The sequence below is a fragment of the Leucoraja erinacea genome, unplaced genomic scaffold, assembly GCF_028641065.1.
Source record: "Leucoraja erinacea ecotype New England unplaced genomic scaffold, Leri_hhj_1 Leri_60S, whole genome shotgun sequence".
NCBI classification, from domain to species: Eukaryota; Metazoa; Chordata; class Chondrichthyes; order Rajiformes; family Rajidae; genus Leucoraja; species Leucoraja erinaceus.
In genome coordinates, this window is record NW_026576520.1 from 154,174 (window position 1) to 173,330 (window position 19,157).

The 19,157-nt window shown below is 47.2% G+C and overlaps 1 protein-coding gene across 1 annotated transcript in view; it reads right to left on the reverse strand.

Moving 5' to 3' along the window:
- Positions 1–19,157, reverse strand: part of LOC129694297 (sideroflexin-5-like) — a 237,661-nt gene that overhangs the window by 62,410 nt on the left and 156,094 nt on the right. The window contains 1 exon segment of the mRNA XM_055631006.1: positions 11,969–12,086. Coding sequence (XP_055486981.1) covers positions 11,969–12,086 — 118 coding nt within the window.

Here is a 19,157-nt window from a genome sequence, read left to right on the forward strand (position 1 = left end):
ATAAGAGGTCATCTATGTTTAAGGTAGAAGAAGCGTTTTTTTCCCTGAGTGTTACTTTTGGAGTAAGTTCTTGGAGCGCTAATCCTCAAAGATAGGCACAACATGCTGAAGTAACTCAACGGGTCAGGTAGCATTTCTGGAGAATAGGAGTAAGCGATGCTCTGGGTCGGAAACCTTCTTCAGACACCTCTAATTGCCAGTCTCCTACTCCTTTTCTCCAGAGATGCCACTGGTGTTACTCCAGCATTTTTTATCCTTTGACCCACTGAGTTACTCCAGCATTTTGTATCCTTTCTTCGATGTAAACCAGCATCTAGAAACATAGAGAATAGGTGCAGGAGGAGGTTTTTTTGGCCCTTCGAGCCAGTATCGCCATTCATTGTGATCAGCTCTGATCATCCACAATCAGTAACCCGTTGCTGCCTTCTCCCCATATCCCTTGATTCCGCTAGCCTCCAGAGCTCTATCTAACTCTCTTTAAAATTCAACCAGTGAATTGGCCTCCACTGCTTTCTGTGGCAGAGAATTCCACAATTCACAACTCTCTGGGTGAAAAAGTTTTTTTTCATCTCAGTTTTAAATGGCCTCCCCTTTATTCTTAGACTGTGGCCCCTGTTTCTGGAACCCCCCCCAACATTGGGAACATTTTTCATGCATCTAGCTTGCCCAGTCCTTTTATAATTTTATGTTTCGATAAGATTCCCTCTCATCCTTCTAAATTCCAGTGAATACAAGCCCAGTCTTTCTCATCTTTGCTCATATGACAGTCCTGCCATCCTGGGGGATTAACCTCGTGAACCTACGCTGCACTGCCTCAATAGCAAGGATGTCCTTCCTCAAATTAGGAGACCAAAACTGCACACAATACTCCAGATGTGGTCTCACCAGGGCGCTGTACAACTGCAGAAGGACCTCTTTACTCCTATACTCAAATCCTCTCGTTATGAAGGCCAACATGCCATTAGCTTTCTTCACTGCCTGCTGTACCTGCATGTTTACTTTCAGTGACTGGTGTACAAGGACCCCCAGGTCTCTTTGCACTTCCCTTTTTCCTAATCTGACACCATTGAGATAATAATCTGCTTCCTTGTACCTGCCGCCAAAGTGGTTAAACTCACATTTATCTACATTATACTGCATCTGCCATGCATCTGCCCACTCACCTAACCTGTCCAAGTCACCCTGCAACCTCCTAGCATCCTCATCACAAGATGGCGGATGTGCGGGAGTGGGCGCCAACTGTGTATGGCAGCCTGCCCGCAGTCCGTCTCTACACCTTTTTTTAATTTAAAGTCCTGTTAAAAAATGTTAGTGGAGGTCTTCCATGTGGGGGGTGGGGGTGGGGAAGGGGGAAACTTTATATCTTAGTCCCCTACCTGGTCGGAGAGGCAGCATCCCTCCAAGCTGCTTCTTCACCCCGTCCTCGCGGCCTACCATCGAGAATGGAGCGGGCGTTTCCTGTCGGGACCGACCGGCTGGGACTACAGCTTTGGCGGCGGCGGTGCAGCGCTGGGATACCAACACGGAGCGGGCGATGCCTTGCCGGGTCGCCGTGCGGTAAGCTCCGGAGCGTTGTGGCCGTCGATCCCAACATCGCGGAGCTGGGGCTGCGGGCGGCGCTGGATTTGGAGCGCCGCAGAGCCAGGGATCGAGTTCGCCGGGGTCGGAGCTCCAGCCGGCGCGGCCTGAGGGCTACGAGTGCCCCGGTCTCCGGGGAGGAGGCAGCCGCTCCAGACTTTTCCAAGCCGCTGAGGAATGTTTCACCCGACGCCGAAGTTCCATCTTCACGGCAAGAGGGCCCTGAAAATCATCGGACTGGCTGCACGGCCACAAATGGGCCCCGACCTCGGGTGTTTCACAGAGGAAGAGGACTTAACTTTCTGGTGCCTTTCCCCACAGTGGAAAGTTTTGATTCTGCTGTGGGGGGACGTTTGTGTTGAACTCTATAATGTGTTGTGTCCATTTTATTCATTTTTTTTTAACCCTTTTCTATGGTTTGTAATGGAACTTATTATTTAATTTATGTAAAGCACTTTGGTGTCAATGCGAGCTGACTTAAAATGTGCTATATAAATAAAACTTCCTTACTTACTTACTTACTCATCGCAGTTCACAGTGCCACCCAGCTTTGTGTCATCTGCAAATTTGCTAGTGTTACTTTTAATCTAAATCATTAATATATATTGTAAATAGTTGCGGCCCCAGCACCGAGCCTTGCGGCACTGCACTCGCCACTGCCTGCCATTCTGACAGGGACCTGTTTATTCCTACTCTTTGTTTCCTGTCTGCCAACCAGTTCTCTATCCATGTCAATATCCTACCCCCAATACCAAGTGCTCAACTTTTGCCCTGTGGGACCTTTTCAAAGGCTTTCTGAAAGTCTAGATACACTACATCCACTGGTTCTCCTTCATCCATCTTACTTGTCACATCCTCAAAGAAGATTAGTCGAGCATGATTTCCCCTTCCTAAATCCATGCTAACTTGGACCAACCCCATTATTACTTTAAGATAGATAGATAGATCCTTTATTGTCATTCAGACCTTACGGTCTGAACGAAACTATGTTGCCTGCAGTCATACACAGAATCAATAATAACAAAACATACAATAAACACCAATTAAACATCCACCACAGTGAGTTCACCAAGCACATCCTCACTGTGATGGAGGCAAAGTCTTAGTTTCCATCTCTTCCCTCCTTGTTCTCCCTCTGCGCTGAGGCGGTCGATCCAGGCCGGAGATGCCGCTCTCCAGTCCAGCGGACCTCCGTGGTGATGTCGCCGCTGCCGATAGCCGGAACGCCATCCCCGCTCCGAGACGGCCCGCCACAGTATCAGCTCCGGGCCGCCGCCCCAGCTCCAGGTCCAGGTTAATATTTTACTCCAGCATCTTCCCCACAACCGGTCAGGCTAACTGGTCTGTAATTCCCTGTTTTCAATCTCGCTCCTTTCTTGAAAAGTGGGATAACATTAGCTATCCTCAAATCCACATAAACTGATCCTGAATCTATAGAACATTGGAAAATTATCACCAATGTGTCCACTATTTCTAGAGCCACCTCCTTGAGGACCCTGGGTTTCAGATCTGAAGTTCTTTCCTGCACAATATTCCTCAAAGGCTGTTTAAAACTGAGTTTGTAAATGTTTTTAAGTGGAACGTAGGCAGATATAATAAACAAGGTGTTGAAAGGGCTCCATGGGTATTGGAAGTTTGAAGTTACAACCAGATCAGCTGTAATCTTACTAAACGGTGCAGCAGACCTGAGGAGCCAAGAGTTGAAGAGTTGAATCGTTCAAAGATTGAGGAGATTTAGTATAGAGACACATACTCTGCTGAGTCTGTTTCTGTGCTGTACTTTTCTATGTTCTATATTATCAGAACACTGAACGGACTTGCCTAAGGCAGGGCCGAGTCCCAACCTTCCAACCTACCTCATCGTACCCCTTGGACATTTTCTCTAGAACGCTGTAACGCTATATTCATCAATCTGGTATTTTTCTCTTTGCACTACCTGTTGAGTATGATGTGATTACATTCATGTATACGTATGATTTGACTGGAAAGCACACAAACAAGATGCGTCACTGTACCTCAGTACACATGATAATAGTAAATTTGGCACTTTGGCCTTCATCAGTCACAGTATTGAGTAGAGAAGTTGGGAGGTCATGTTACAGTTGTATAAGACGTTGGTGACACGGCATTTAGAGTATTGTGTTCAGTTCCGGGCACCATTTTATAGGAAAGATATTGTCAAGCTTGAAAGGGTCCAGAAAAGATTTACAAGGATGTTGCCAGGACTAGAGGGTGTGAGCTATAGGGAGAGGTTGAGCAGGCTGGGTCTCTATTCCATGGAGCGCAGGAGGATAAGGGGTGATTTATAGAGGCATACAAAACCATGAGAAGAATAGATCGGGTAGATGCTCAGAGTCTTTTACCCAAAGTAAGGGAATCGAGGACCAGAGGACAGAGGTTCAAGGTGAAGGGGTAAAGATTTAATAGGAATCCGAGGGGTAGCTCTTTCACACGGATGATGGTGGGTGTATGGAACAAGTTGAGGCTGGGACTATCCCATCGTTTAAGAAGCAGTTGGACAGGTACATGGATAGGACAGGTTTGGAGAGTTATGGACCAAGCGCAGGCGAGTGGGATTAAGTTAGCTTGGACACTGGTGGCCGGTGTGGGCGAGTTGGGCCGAAGGGCCTGTTTCCACACTGTATTAATCTATGACTCTATCGATGACACTAACTCCTTTCAATACCAATAACCAGTACTGATCACTGGCTGATATGTTGGTAGTTTCCTGATTTCTTTCCCCATCATTTCTTAAATATTGGAGCGCATTTTCTACCCTCCAATTTACAGGAACTATTCCTGCATCTATGAAAGGTTGGAAGAAGGTAACCAGAGGATCCGCTATCTCCAGAAGTCGCCCGTTAGGCCCAGCCCTCCTGCCTCAGACCGGGGACTAGGCCTCCAGGGACGGAGCACCCACGCCCACTGTGGATCGAGGACCCACGGGAAGCCACCTGGAGGGCCAGTGAGCAGGTAGACACAAAAGGCCGCAGTAGCTCAGCGAGACAGGCAGCATCTCTGGAGAGAAGGAACGGGAGACGTTTTGGTTCGACATCCCCTCTTCAGGGCCAGTGAGCAGACCGGTTGCGGGAGTGGGCGCACGGACTCGACGGGGGGGGGGGGGGGGGGGGGGGGTGGGGGGCTTGCTGGAGGCCCTGCAGCAGTCTGGACCGGGCGCCGCTCCGAGAGGCCGAGCACGTGGACAGCACACGGCCTACAGTGGCGGGGGGCACCACGGCAACGCTTGGCCAGGCCGACCCTGCAACGTCGCCGTGGCAACGGGCCTTCATGGTCAGGTCAAGATCCCTGCACTTACAACAACTGGGACTTGAAAATAATGTCAAACTGGTGACTGTATCTGAGATGCTGATCTAATATGTATCTAAGTGCTAATGAATAGTGATGCCTGAACTGTATACGAAATCAGGGCATTAGGATTTCTCAGTTTTCAGGTTCATTAAATTGTCTTGTAATATTATTTTTACTGTTACTTATTTCTTATAATTCCTCATTTACACTGGACCCACAGTTCCGTATTATTTTTGTGAGATTTCCTGTGTCTTCTGCAAAGATGCACACAGCATTTGCTTAATTCCTGCTATTTCCTTACTTCTCATTATAAGTTCCCCTGACAGGTAGTCATAGAGTCATACAGCACATCGCTAAGCGTTGGCCCAACGCTATCATTAAAGAACTCGCACTCCCCTTGATCGTCTGTAACCTTCTACATACTTACAGAGGTTTCGAGGTTTCGAGATACAGCGCGGAAACAGGCCCTTTTGGCCCACCGGGTCCGTGCCGACCAGCGATCCCCGCACATTAACACTATCCTACACACACTAGGGACAATTTTTACATTTACCAAGCCAATTAACCTACAAACCTGTACGTCTTCGTAGAGTGTGGGAGGAAACCGAAGATCCCGGAGAAAAACCCACGCAGGTCACGGGGAGAACGTGCAAACTCCGTACAGGCAGCACCCATAGTCAGGATCGACATGTACCAATTAAGGCCCAGTGAAATTTGAATTACCATACAGCCATTAAAAAGTGAAAAGCAACAAGACACACAACCACTTAAAAGTTAACATAAAACATCCACAACGGTGGATTCCACATTCCTCACTGTGATGGAAGGCAATAAAGTTCAATCTTAAGGGCCTGTCCAACTTGGCATTTTTTTTTCGTTATCATTGACTGAAGTATCAGGTCACTGATACGGCGTGATTACGTATTGACGTGCGGTGTTTTTTCAAGTGTCGCAACATTTTTTGTTGTCGCCGCTGAATTTTGCAATGTTCAAAATCTTTTGGCGACCCTGATATGACGCAAGCAGTAGCCGAAAAGATCGCCAAGTGGGACAGGCGCTTTACAGTTTGCTCTTTTATTGTTTCTTGCTAGATTACTCCCATATTGTCACTTGTGTAGGAAGGAACTGCAGGTGCTGGTCTACACTGAAGATAGACACAAAATGCTGGAGTAACTCACCAGGGCAGGCAGCATCTCATATTTTGCTTGGACTGCTTACAACCCAGCGGTACGAATATTACATAGATACATAGAAAATAGGTGCAGGAGTAGGCCATTTGGCCCTTCGAGCCTGCACCGCCATTCAATATGATCATGGCTGATCATCCAACTCAGTATCCCATCCCTGCCTTCTCTCCATACCCCCGATCCCTTTAGCCACAAGGGCCACATCTAACTCCCTCTTAAATATAGCCACTGAACTGGCCTCAACTACCTTCTGTGGCAGAGAATTCCACAGATTCACCACTCTCTGTGTGAAAAATGTTTTTCTCATCTTGGTCCTAAAAGATTTCCCCCTTATCCTTAAACTGTGACCCCTTGTTCTGGACTTCCCCAACATCGGGAATAATCTTCCTGCATCTAGCCTGTCCAACCCCTTAAGAATTATTTGACATATTGACATCTCTAACTTCAAGTAACCCTTGCTTTCCCTCTCTCTCCATCCCTCACCCATTCTCGTTCTCCGACCAGTCTGACTGTCCTCCTGAATACATTTTACATTGTATGCTTTGTTGTTAATCTTCTCCGAGCTAACAATGATCTATTCTACACTTTCTTTGATCTTCCTGTCCTTTGATCTCTCCTTTTCAAACCTTACCCTTCCATATCTCTCATCTCCCTCTCCCGACTCTCAGTCTGAAGCTGGGTCTCGACCCGAAACGTCTCCCATTCCTTGCATTCCCAGCAATAAGGAGTAAGCCATTTAGAACGGAGATGAGGAAACACTATTTCTCACAGAGAGTGGTGAGTCTGTGGAATTCTCTACCTCAGAGGGCGGTGGAGGCCAGTTCTCTGGATACTTTCAAGAGAGAGCTGGGTAGGGCTCTTAAAGATAGCGGAGTCAGGGGATATGGGGAAAAGGCAGGAACGGGGTACTGATTGGGGATGATCAGCTATGATCACATTGAATGGCGGTGCTGGCTCGAAGGGCCAAATGGCCTGCTCCTGCACCTATTGTCTATTGTCTATTGTCTGGCCCGCTGAGTTACTCCAGTATTTTTTGCATCTGTCTTCTAATGTCACTTGTTGCCTTTGCACTTTCATATCTGCACTTTCTCCGTAGCTGCGACACTGTATTCTGCGTTGTCTATTTTCCCTTTTGCACAACTGCTTGTAGCTATGTGCATGGTACTTAGGTATTTAGGGATGGTAGAATTTGACAAGTTTGAGAACTCATACCTTCAGATTTAGGGACAGTTTCTTCCCAGCTGTTATCAGGCAACCGAACCGTCCTCTCACCAGCTGGAGTGTAGTCCTGACCTCTGATCTATCTCATTGGAGATCTTTGGAACTATCTTTATTTGGACTATATCTTGCACTAAAACTAGGTTGGAGGAGGGGGAGAGAGAGAGAATACGGGAATTACTATAAATTAGAAAAATCAACCTTCATACCATAAGGTGCCCAAGTGGAAAACCAGTTCCACTGTTCAAAGTCAAAGTCAAAGTCAATTTTATTCATCACATACACCTGAAGGTGCAGTGAAATGAATTTGCCAGCAGCGATACACTTAAAAAAAGAACACACAATACACAATAGAAACTCGGCAGCCCAAAGCCTCATGGTGTCAAAGTCACCAGGCCAGGGATCGAAGCACTCCTCTCGGGCGACCGTCGGCAAGGGTTCGCCCGCCCCGCGATGGAAAAGTCCACGCTGCGCCCACTTCTGAAGCTCCAGGCCTGACTCCGGGAAAGGACGCTCCAATCCATGCCGTGAGGAGGCGACATGGAAAACAGTCGCCTTTCTGTCCAGGAGGCAACCAAAAGTGGTTCCCCCTCCTCACCCCCCACCCCCCACACAAGACACACCAAGAGGCACCGAAACTAACATTTAGACACACCAAAAAAAGTCAAAATAATGAACACGCTGCTGGCAGGGTAGCCGACTCGCAGCGCCCCCCCCCACTGCCACATCCTTGTATCCCTCTTGTTGTCACACCTTTCCCAGCCAACACTGAGCCATTATGTGCTCCACCCTGCCTCTGGTCACCTGCAGCTGGCTGTGATTGTACTGACTTTTTCTTGCCTCCAATTTATTTCCTTCCCCCCCTCCACCCTCCACCCCACCTCTACTTTCAGTCTGAAGAACGGTCTCGACCCAAAACATCACCAGAGATGCTGTCTGACCCGCTGAGTTACTCCAGCAATTTGTGTCTATCTTCAGTATAAACCTTGGCAAGGCCAGCAGCATAATCAAGGACGAGTCCCTTATCAGGGAACTGAATCGTCCTACTCCAATTAGAGACCAGTGCTGATCAACATCATTGGTGACCCTCGGACTATCCTCGATCGGACTTTGTTGGCATAACCTTGCACTAAACGTTATTCCCTTATCATGTATATATACACTGTAATGTCTCGATTGTAATCATGTATTGTCTTTCCGCTGACTGTATAGTATGCAACAAAAGTAGTATGTACCTCGGTGTGTGTGGATGAAAACCAGAGCTCCTGGGGCAAACCCACGTGGTCTCAGGTACAACGTACAAACTCTGTAGACTGCACCCATACTCATGATCGAACCCGGGTCTCTGGCGCTATGAGGCACCAACTCTACCGCTGCGCAACCGTGCCGTCACTGGTTTAGTTTAGTTTAGTTTAGTTTAGAAATACAGCGCGGAAACAGGCCCTTCGGCCCACCGGGTCCCCGCACTTTAACATTATCCTACACCGACTAGTGATCATTTTTTTAACATTTACCAAGCCATTTAATCTACAAACCTGCACGTCTTTGGAGTGTGGGAGGAAACCGAAGATCTCGGCGAAAACCCACACAGGTCACGGGGAGAACGTACAAACTCCGAACAGACAGCACTCGTAGTCAGGATCGAACCCGGGTCTCCAGCGCTGTATTTGGTGTAAGGCAGCAACTCTACCGCTGTGCCACCGTTCTCGGTTTGGTTTATCTATCACAGTGACCATGTTGATTTAGAAGAATGAGAGGGGATCTTAGACAATAGGTGCAGGAGTAGGCCATTCGGCCCTTCGAGAACTTCTTGAAACATAAAAGATTATTAAGGGCTTGAACAGGCTAGAGGCAGGAAACATGTTCGCGATGTTGGGGGAGTCCAGAACCAGGGGCCACTGTTTCAGGATAAGGAATAAGCCATTTAGAACGGAGACGAGGAAACACTTTTTCACACAGAGAGTTGTGAGTCTGTGGAATTCTCTACCTCAGAGGGCGGTGGAGGCCGGTTCGCTGGATACTTTCAAGAGAGAGCTGGGTAGGGCCCTTAAAGATAGTGGAGTCGGGGGATATGGGGAAAAGGCAGGAACGGGGTGCTGATTGGGGATGATCAGCCATATGATCACATTGAATGGCGGTGCTGGCTCGAAGGGCCGAATGGCCTCCTCCTGCACCTATTGTCAATTGTCTATTGATGAAAGGCTGATTGATAGGGATAGCAGAGTAAGTCAGTGTGCAGGGAATCGCGAGGTGCATTGATGGCTGATGGTGGAATGTAAGAACCAGCATCTTTGCGAAAGAAAAAGGTTGACGCCGGGTACTTCCGCCGTCTTTTCACAAAACTCACTTCAGCTGGTGTGTCACAGCCACAGTCTTGGAGACTGTGACCTTTTCTTTGTGCAATGTGTGAATAAGGTTTAATTATATGCTCTGTCTAATTGTGCCCTGTAATAACCAACTGCAGGTTAGATGGACACCATACCGTTATCACTGAATTACTGTAGTTTAGTTTAGTTTAGTTCACGATTCAAGATTCAAGATTCAAGAGAGTTTATTGTCATGTGTCCCAGATAGGACAATGACATTCTTGCTTTGCTTCAGCACAACGGAATATAGTAAGCATACATAAATACACAACAGATCAGTGTGTCCATATACCAATGAATATATAAACACCCATAAATAACAGATAAAGTGCAACGGCCTATTTAACGATCAGAGGTTTGTTTGAGTTGAGTTTCTCAAACAGTTTAGTTGAGAGATACAACGCGGAAACAGGCCCTTCGGCCCACCACGCCCGCACTAACACTGTCCAACAGATACTAGGGCCAATTTACAATAAAACCAAGCCGATTGTGCACTCTGAAATTTAGGATGAGAGGGGATCTTAGAAACATAGACACATAGAAAATGGGTGCAGGAGTAGGCCATTCGGCCCATTCAATATGATCATGGCTGATCATCCAACTCAGTATCCCATCCCTGCCTTCTCTCCATACCCCCTGATCCCTTTAGCCACAAGGGCCACATCTAACTCCCTCTTAAATATAGCCAATGAACTGGCCTCAACTACCTTCTGTGGCAGAGAATTCCACAGATTCACCACTCTCTGTGTGAAAATGTTTTCCTCATCTTGGTCCTAAAAGATTTCCCCCTTATCCTTAAACTGTGACCCCTTGTTCTGGACTTCCCCAACATCGGGAACAATCTTCCTGCATCTAGCCTGTCCAATCCCTTAAGAATTTTGTAAGTTTCTATAAGATCCCCCCTCAATCTTCTAAATTCTAGCGAGTACAAACCGAGTCTATACAGTCTTTCTTCATATGAAAGTCCTGACATCCCAGGAATCAGTCTGGTGAACCTTCTCTGAACTCCCTCTATGGCAAGAATGTCTTTCCTCAGATTAGGAGACCAAAACTGTACGCAATACTCCAGGTGTGGTCTCACCAAGACCCTGTACAACTGCAGTAGAACCTCCCTGCTCCTATACTCAAATCCTCTTGCTATGAATGCTAACATACCATTCGCCTTCTTCACTACCTGCTGCACCTACATGCCTACTTTCAATGACTGGTGTACCATGACACCCAGGTCTCGTTGCATCTCACCCTTTCCTAATCGGCCACCATTCAGATAATAGTCTACTTTCCTGTTTTTACCACCAAAGTGGATAACCTCACATTCATCCACATTATACTGCATTTGCCCACTCACCCAGCCTATCCACCTTGCAGCCTCCTAGCATCCCCCACACAGCTAACACTGCCCCCCAGCTTCGTGTCATCTGCAAACTTGGAGATGTTGCATTCAATTCCCTCGTCCAAATAATTAATATATATCGTAAATAGCTGTGGCCCCAGCACTGGGCCTTGCGGTACCCCACTAGTCACTGCCTGCCATTGTGAAAAGGACCCGTTTACTCCTACTCTCTGCTTCCTGTCTGCCTGCCAGTTCTCTATCCACATCAATACTGAACCCCCAATACCGTGTGCTTTAAGTTTGTATACTAATGTCTTATGTGGGACCTTGTCGAAAGCCTTCTGGAAGTCCAGATATAACACATCCACTGGTTCTCCCTTATCCACTCTACTAGTTACATCCTCGAAAAATTCTATAAGATTCGTCAGACATGATTTACCTTTCATAAATCCATTCTGACTTTGCCCAATGATTTCACCACTTTCCAAATGTGCTGCTATCCCATCTTTAATAACTGATTCTAGCATTAATAACTGATCTTATTGAAACATATAAGATTATTAAGGGTTTTTGACACACTAGAGGCAGGACACAAGTTCCCGATGGGGAGTCCAGAACCAGGGGCCACAGTTAAGAATAAGGAGTAAGGCATTTAAAACGGAGACGTGGAAACACTTTTTCACACATGGAGCTGTGAGTCTGTGGAATTCTCTGCCTCAGAGGGCGGTGGAGGGCTCTGGATATTTTCAAGGGAGAGCTAGATAGGACTCTTAAAGACAGCGGAGTCAGGGGATATGGGGAGCAGGCAGGAACGGGGTACTGATTGTGGATGATCAGCCATGATCACATTGAATGGCGGTGCTGTCTCGTAGGGCCGAATGGCCTACTGCGCCTATTGTCTATGTTTCTTTCAAATTCCACGCAAGCTGGTGACCCATATTGGCGCACAACCGAAATGATGGTTGATATTTACTGACCTCAGAGATCTGCGGGAAGAGGCTGATGGCAAGGGGCAGTGCAAATCCAAAGGCAGCCAGGCACACGAGGCTGTGCACCGGGAGAGTCAGTCTCGGGCGGGCTTGAAGCATCCGTGTCCTGCACAGAAAGGAAGACATGTAAGAGGACTTCTTTCTCTCAGTGTCTCCACCAGGTTCAATGAGCAGCTTTTCTCTCAGCAACCATCAGATAGAAATATAGAAAATAGGTGCAGGAGGAGGCCATTCGGCCCTTCGAGCCAGCACCGCCATTCATTGTGATCATGGCTGATCGGCCCCAATCAATAACCCGTGCCTGCCTTCTCCTCATATCCCTTGACTCCACCAGCCCCTAGAGCTCTATCTATCTATCTCTCTCTTAAATCCATCCAGTGACCTGGCCTCCACTGCCCTCTGTGGCAGGGAATTCCACAAATTCACAACTTTCTAGGTGAAAAACTTTTTTCTCACCTGAGTCTTAAATGACCTCCCCTTTCTTCTAAGACTGTGGCCCTGGTTCTGGACTTGCCCAACATTGGGAACATTTTGTCCCAGGAACCATATGTCCCTGCTCTTAATTCCTGCATATGCCCCCCTCAGGAAAACCGCTCCTACCATTACAAAGACCATCACAACCTGGCCTGATGGTGCTTCTCAGCAGCTGCAGGACTGTTTCGACAGGACCAACTGGGAGGTGTTTGAACACCGGGACCTGGAGGTGTTCACAGACAGTGTACTGTGCTACATAAAAAACTGCATGGACACGGTCACAGTGGACAAACAGATCCGGGTCTACCCCAACCAGAAGCCCTGGATGACTCGGGAGGTCCAGCGGCTGTTGAAAGAGAGGAACACCGCTTTTAGGTCTGGCGATAGGGCTTTATACAGCACGGCCCGAGCTAACCTGAAGAGAGGCATCAGAGAGGCCAAATCAAATTACAGGAGGAAGATAGAGGACCACCTGGACAGTAATAACAGCAGGCAGGTGTGGCAGGGGATCCAGTATCTCACCAACTATAAGACCAACCTTGGAGCTGTTGAAGGTGACGCCTCGCTGGCAGAGGAGCTGAACCACTTCTTTGCTCGCTTTGAAGTGGAGCCACCCGAGACAGCCACATCACAGCACATGGTCTACAGCAGCCTACCCCTCAAGATAGAGGAGCATGAGGTGAGGCGCACTCTGCGGGCCATCAATCCAAGGAAGGCTACTGGTCCGGACGGCGTCTCTGGACGCGTGTTGAAGGACTGCGCAGACCAGCTGGCTGGAGTCTGGACGAGGATTTTTAACCAGTCTCTGGCCCAGTCCACTGTTCCACCCTGTCTGAAATCCTCCACCATAGTCCCCTTGCCCAAAAAAAACAACATCTCCAGCCTCAACGACTACCGGCCAGTCGCACTCACACCAGTGGTGATGAAGTGTTTTGAAAAAACTGGTCCGGGGGTCACAGATCACATCACTTCTGCCCCGAGCTTTGACCCCCCACCAGTTTGCGTACAGAGCGAATAGATCCACAGAGGACGCTGTAGCCACAGCTCTCCCATGCTGCACTGTCTCACCTGGAGCAGCGGGGGAGCTACGTGCGGATGCTCTTTGTGGACTACAGCTCTGCTTTTAATACTATCCTTCCCCACAAACTGGTGGACAAACTGGGGGACTTGGGACTTCCACACTCCACCTGTACGTGGATAAATAGCTTCCTGTCGGGTCGCAGCCAGAGAGACAGAGTGGGCCATCACACATCCACGGCCCTCAGCCTCAGTACCCCGGCTCTCCACAGGGCTGTGTGCTGGGCCCACTGCTCTACACCATCTCCACGTATGACTGCCCCCCAGCCCATCACAGCAACACCATTGTCAAATTTGCGGATGACACTACAGTGGTGGGACTCATCTCCGCGGGGGACGAGTACGCCTACCGGGATGAGGTGGAGCAGCTGACAGGGTGGTGCGAAGAAAATAACCTGCTCCTCAACACCTCAAAGACGAAGGAGGTAATAATAGACTTCAGGAAAAAACAAAACGGACATGGTACCACTGACCATCAGAGGGGACTGTGTAGAGAGGGTGGCGGATTTCCGCTTCCTGGGAATCCACATTGAGGAGGACCTGACGTGGAGCGTGAACACCACTGCGCTGCTGAAAAAGGTCCAGCAGAGACTGCACTTCCTGCGGGTGCTCAGGAAGAACAACATCACTCAGAGGCTGCTGCTGTCCTTTTATCGGTGCTCCATTGAGAGCATACTAACATACTGTGTATGCGTGTGGTACACCAGCTGCACAGTGGCTCAGAGGAAAGCGCTCCAGAGGGCCATTGACAACGCCCAGAGGATTGTCGGCTGCCCTCTCCTTACCTTGGAGGACCTACACAGTTCCCGCTGCACCAAAAAAAACCAGAATATAATAAAGGACATCTCCCACCCCGGACACTCCCTGTTTGAACTGTTGCCGTCAGGCAGACGGTACAGATCCACAAGGACAAGGACAAATAGACTACAAAACAGTTTTTACCCCACTGCTATAAAAGCACTAAATGTGGCCGCCAAGGAACGCAGGGGCGATACAGACTAAGGGACTGTGGTAACGGTGAAATCGACAGAAGGATGGAGGGTTGGGTGTGTATGCGTGCTTTGTCTGTGTTTTTTATTTATTGCTTATCTTTATTATTTTACCGTGGATGTTTCGTTAGCTTTAGAAATGTTTGAATGCTGCACTGACTGGCTGACATTTTAAATTTCGTTGTACATGGCCCATGTTACAATGACAATAAAGAAACTATTCTATTCTATTCTTTTCCTGCATCTAGCTTGTCCAGTCCTTTTATAATTTGATATGTTCTATAAGATGCCTCCTCATCCTTCTAAACGCCAGTGAATACAAGCCCTGTCTTTTCAATCTTTGCTCATATGACAGTCCCGCCATCCCTATGATAGGATGCAATCATCCTATCTATTCCTCTCGTGATCTTATATATTAAAGAGATTCACCTAGTCTGGTTAAAAGACTGCATTTACCCTATTTATTCCCTTCATGATCTTATACACGTCTATTAGATCACCTACTCGGGGTAAAATTGAAACATAGAAACATAGAAATTAGGTGCAGGAGTAGGCCATTCGGCCCTTCGAGCCTGCACCGCCATTCAATATGATCATGGCTGATCATCCAACTCAGTATCCCGTACCTGCCTTCTCTCCATACCCCTTGATCCCCTTGGCCACAAGGGCCACATCTAAACTCCCTCTTAAATATAGCCAATGAACTGGCCTCAACTACCCTCTGTGGCAGAGAGTTCCAGAGATTCACCACTCTCTGTGTGAAAAAAAAGTTCTCCTCATCTCGGTTTTAAAGGATTTCCCCCTTATCCTTAAGCTGTGACCCCTTGTCCTGGACTTCCCCAACATCGGGAACAATCTTCCTGCATCTAGCCTGTCCAACCCTTTAAGAATTTTGTAAGTTTCTATAAGATCCCCTCTCAATCTCCTAAATTCTAGAGAGTATAAAGCAAGTCTATCCAGTCTTTCTTCATAAGCCAGTCCTGACATCCCAGGAATCAGTCTGGTGAACCTTCTCTGCACTCCCTCTATGGCAATAAGGTCCTTCCTCAGATTTGGAGACCCAAACTGTACGCAATACTCCAGGTGTGGTCTCACCAAGACCCTGTACAACTGCAGTAGAACCTCCCTGCTCCTATACTCAAATCCTTTTGCTATGAAAGCCAACATACCATTCGCTTTCTTAACTGCCTGCTGCACCTGCATGCCTACCTTCAATGACTGGTGTACCATGACACCCAGGTCTCGCTGCATCTCCCCCTTTCCCAATCGGCCACCATTTAGATAATAGTCTGCTTTCCCGTTTTTCCCACCAAAATGGATAACCTCACATTGATCCACATTATACTGCATCTGCCAAACATTTGCCCACTCACCCAGCCTATCCAAATCACCTTGCAGTCTCCTAGCATCCTCCTCACAGCTAACACTGCCCCCCAGCTTAGTGTCATCCACAAACTTGGAGATATTGCCTTCAATTCCCTCATCCAGATCATTAATATATATTGTAAATAGCTGGGGTCCCAGCACTGAGCCTTGCGGTACCCCACTAGTCACTGCCTGCCATTGTGAAAAGGACCCGTTTACTCCTACTCTCTGCTTCCTGTTTGCCAGCCAGTTCTCTATCCACATCAATACTGAACCCCCAATGCCGTGTGCTTCAGATTTACTTCAGATTTACCCTATCTATGGTGGAATTCAATGGCACAGAAGGCTGTGGAGGCCACGTCAATGGATATTTTTAAGGCAGAGATAGGTAGGTTCTTGAATAGTACGGGTGTCAGGGGTAATGGGGAGAAGACAGGAGAATGGTGTTAGGAGGGAAAGATACAGTGGCTTGCAAAAGTTTTCATACCCCTTGAACTTTTCCACATTTTGTCACGTTACAACCACAAACGTAAATGTATTTTATTGGGATTTTATGTGCTAGACCAACACAAAGTGGCGCATAATTGTGAAGTGGAAGGAAAATGATACATGGTTTTCAAATTTTTTTACAAATAAAAAAACTGAAAAGTGTGGCGTGCAAAAGTATTCAGCCCCCTTTACTCTGATACCCCTAAATAAAATCCAGTGCAACCAATGGCCTTCAGAAGTCACCTAATTAGTAAATAGAGTTCACTTGTGTGTAATCTAATCTCAGTATAAATACAGCTGTTCTGTGAAGGCCTCAGAGGTTTGTTAGAGGACATTAGTGAACAAACAGCATCATGAAGCCCAAGGAACACACCAGACAGGTCAGGGATAAAGTTGTGGAGAAGTTTAAGGAGAAGGAGTTTGTGGAGAAGGGGTCACAGCTTAAGGATAAGGGGGAAATCCTTTAAAACCGAGATGAGAAGAACATTTTTCACACAGAGAGTGGTGAATCTCTGGAACTCTCTGCCACAGAGGGTAGTTGAGGCCAGTTCATTGGCTATATTTAAGAGGGAGTTAGATGTGGCCCTTGTGGCTAAGGGGATCAGGGGGTATGGAGAGAAGGCAGGTACGGGATACTGAGTTGGATGATCAGCCATGATCATATTGAATGGCGGTGCAGGCTCGAAGGGCCGAATGGCCTACTCCTGCACCTAATTTCTATGTTTCTATGTTTAAAGCAGGGTTAGGTTATAAAAAAATATCCCAAGCTTTGAACATCTCACGGAGCACTGTTCAATCCATCATCCGAAAATGGAAAGAGTATGGCACAACTGCAAACCTACCAAGACATGGCCGTCCACCTAAACTGACAGGCCGGGCAAGGAGAGCATTGATCAGAGAAGCAGCCAAGAGGTTCATGGTAACTCTGGAGGAGCTGCAGAGATCCACAGCTCAGGTGGGAGAATCTGTCCACAGGACAACTATTAGTCGTGCACTCCACAAATCGGGCCTTTATGGAAGAGTGGCAAGATGAAAGCCATTGTTGGAAAAAAAGCCATAAGAAGTCCCGTTTGCAGTTTGCCACAAGCCATGTGGGGGACACAGCAAACATGTGGAGGAAGGTGCTCTGGTCAGATGAGACCAAAATTTTGGGCCTAAATGCAAAACGCTATGTGTGGCGGAAAACTAACACTGCACATCACCCTGAACACACCATCCCCACTGTGAAACATGGTGGTGGCAGCATCATGCTGTGGGGATGCTTTTCTTCAGCAGGGACAGGGAAGCTGGTCAGAGTTGATGGGAAGATGGATGGAGCCAAATACAGGGCAATCTTGGAAGAAAACCTGTTAGAGTCTGCAAAAGACTTGAGACTGGGGCGGAGGATCACCTTCCAGCAGGACAACGACCCTAAACATACAGCCAGAGCAACAATGGAATGGTTTAGATCAAAGCATATTCATGTGTTAGAATGGCCCAGCCAAAGTCCAGAGCTAAATCCAATTGAGAATCTCTGGCAAGACTTGAAAATTGCTGTTCACAGACGTTCTCCATCCAATCTGACTGAGCTTGAGCTATTTTGCAAAGAAGAATGGGAAAACATTACAGTCGTTAGATGTGCAAAGCTGGTAGAGACATACCCCAAAAGACTTGCAGCTGTAATTGCAGCGAAAGGTGGTTCTACAAAGTATTGACTCAGGGGGGCTGAATACTTTTGCACACCACACTTTTCAGTTTTTTATTTGTAAAAAAATTTGAAAACCATGTATCATTTTCCTTCCACTTCATAATTATGCACCACTTTGTGTTGGTCTATCACATAAAATCCCAATAAAATACATTTACGTTTGTGGTTGTAACGTGACAAAATGGAAAACCTTGTGACCTTGAAACCTTGATTGAATGGCAGAGTGCACTTGATGGGCCAAATGGCCCAATTCTGCTCCAATCACATACATAGAAACATAGAAAATAGGTGCAGGAGTAGGCCATTCGGCCCTTCGAGCCTGCACCGCCATTCAACATGATCATGGCTGATCATCCAACTCAGTATCCTGTACCTGCCTTCTCTCCATACCCCCTGATACCTTTAGCCACAAGGGTCACATCTAACTCCCTCTTAAATATAGTCAATGAACTGGCCTCAACTACCTTTTGTGTGGCAGAGAATTCCACAGATTCACCACTCTCTGTGTGAAAAATGTTTTTCTCATCTTGGTCCTAAAATATTTCCCCCTTATCCTTAAACTGTGACCCCTTGTTCTGGACTTCCCCAACACTGGGAACAACCTTCCTGCATCTAACCTGTCTAACCCTTTAAGAATTTTGTAAGTTTCTATAAGATCCCCCCTCAATCTTCTAAATTCTAGCGAGTACAAGCCGAGTGTATCCAGTCTTTCTTCATATGAAAGTCCTGACATCCCAGGAATCAGTCTGGTGAACCTTCTCTGTACTCCCTCTATGGCAAGAATGTCTTTCCTCAGAATTGGAGACCAAAACTGTACGCAATACTCCAGGTGTGGTCTCACCAAGACCCTGTACAACTGCAGTAGAACCTCCCTGCTCCTATACTCAAATCCGTTTGCTATGAATGCTAACATACCTGCTGCACCTGCATGCCTACTTTTAATGACTGGTGTACCATGACACCCAGATCCCTTCATGATCTTATACACCTTTATGAGATCACCCCTCATTCTCCTGTGTTATGGATCGGGAGGGGACTCGGAAATAGAGAAGTCACAAAATCTAAAGACAGTAGAAATTCTACCAGTAAATTACTG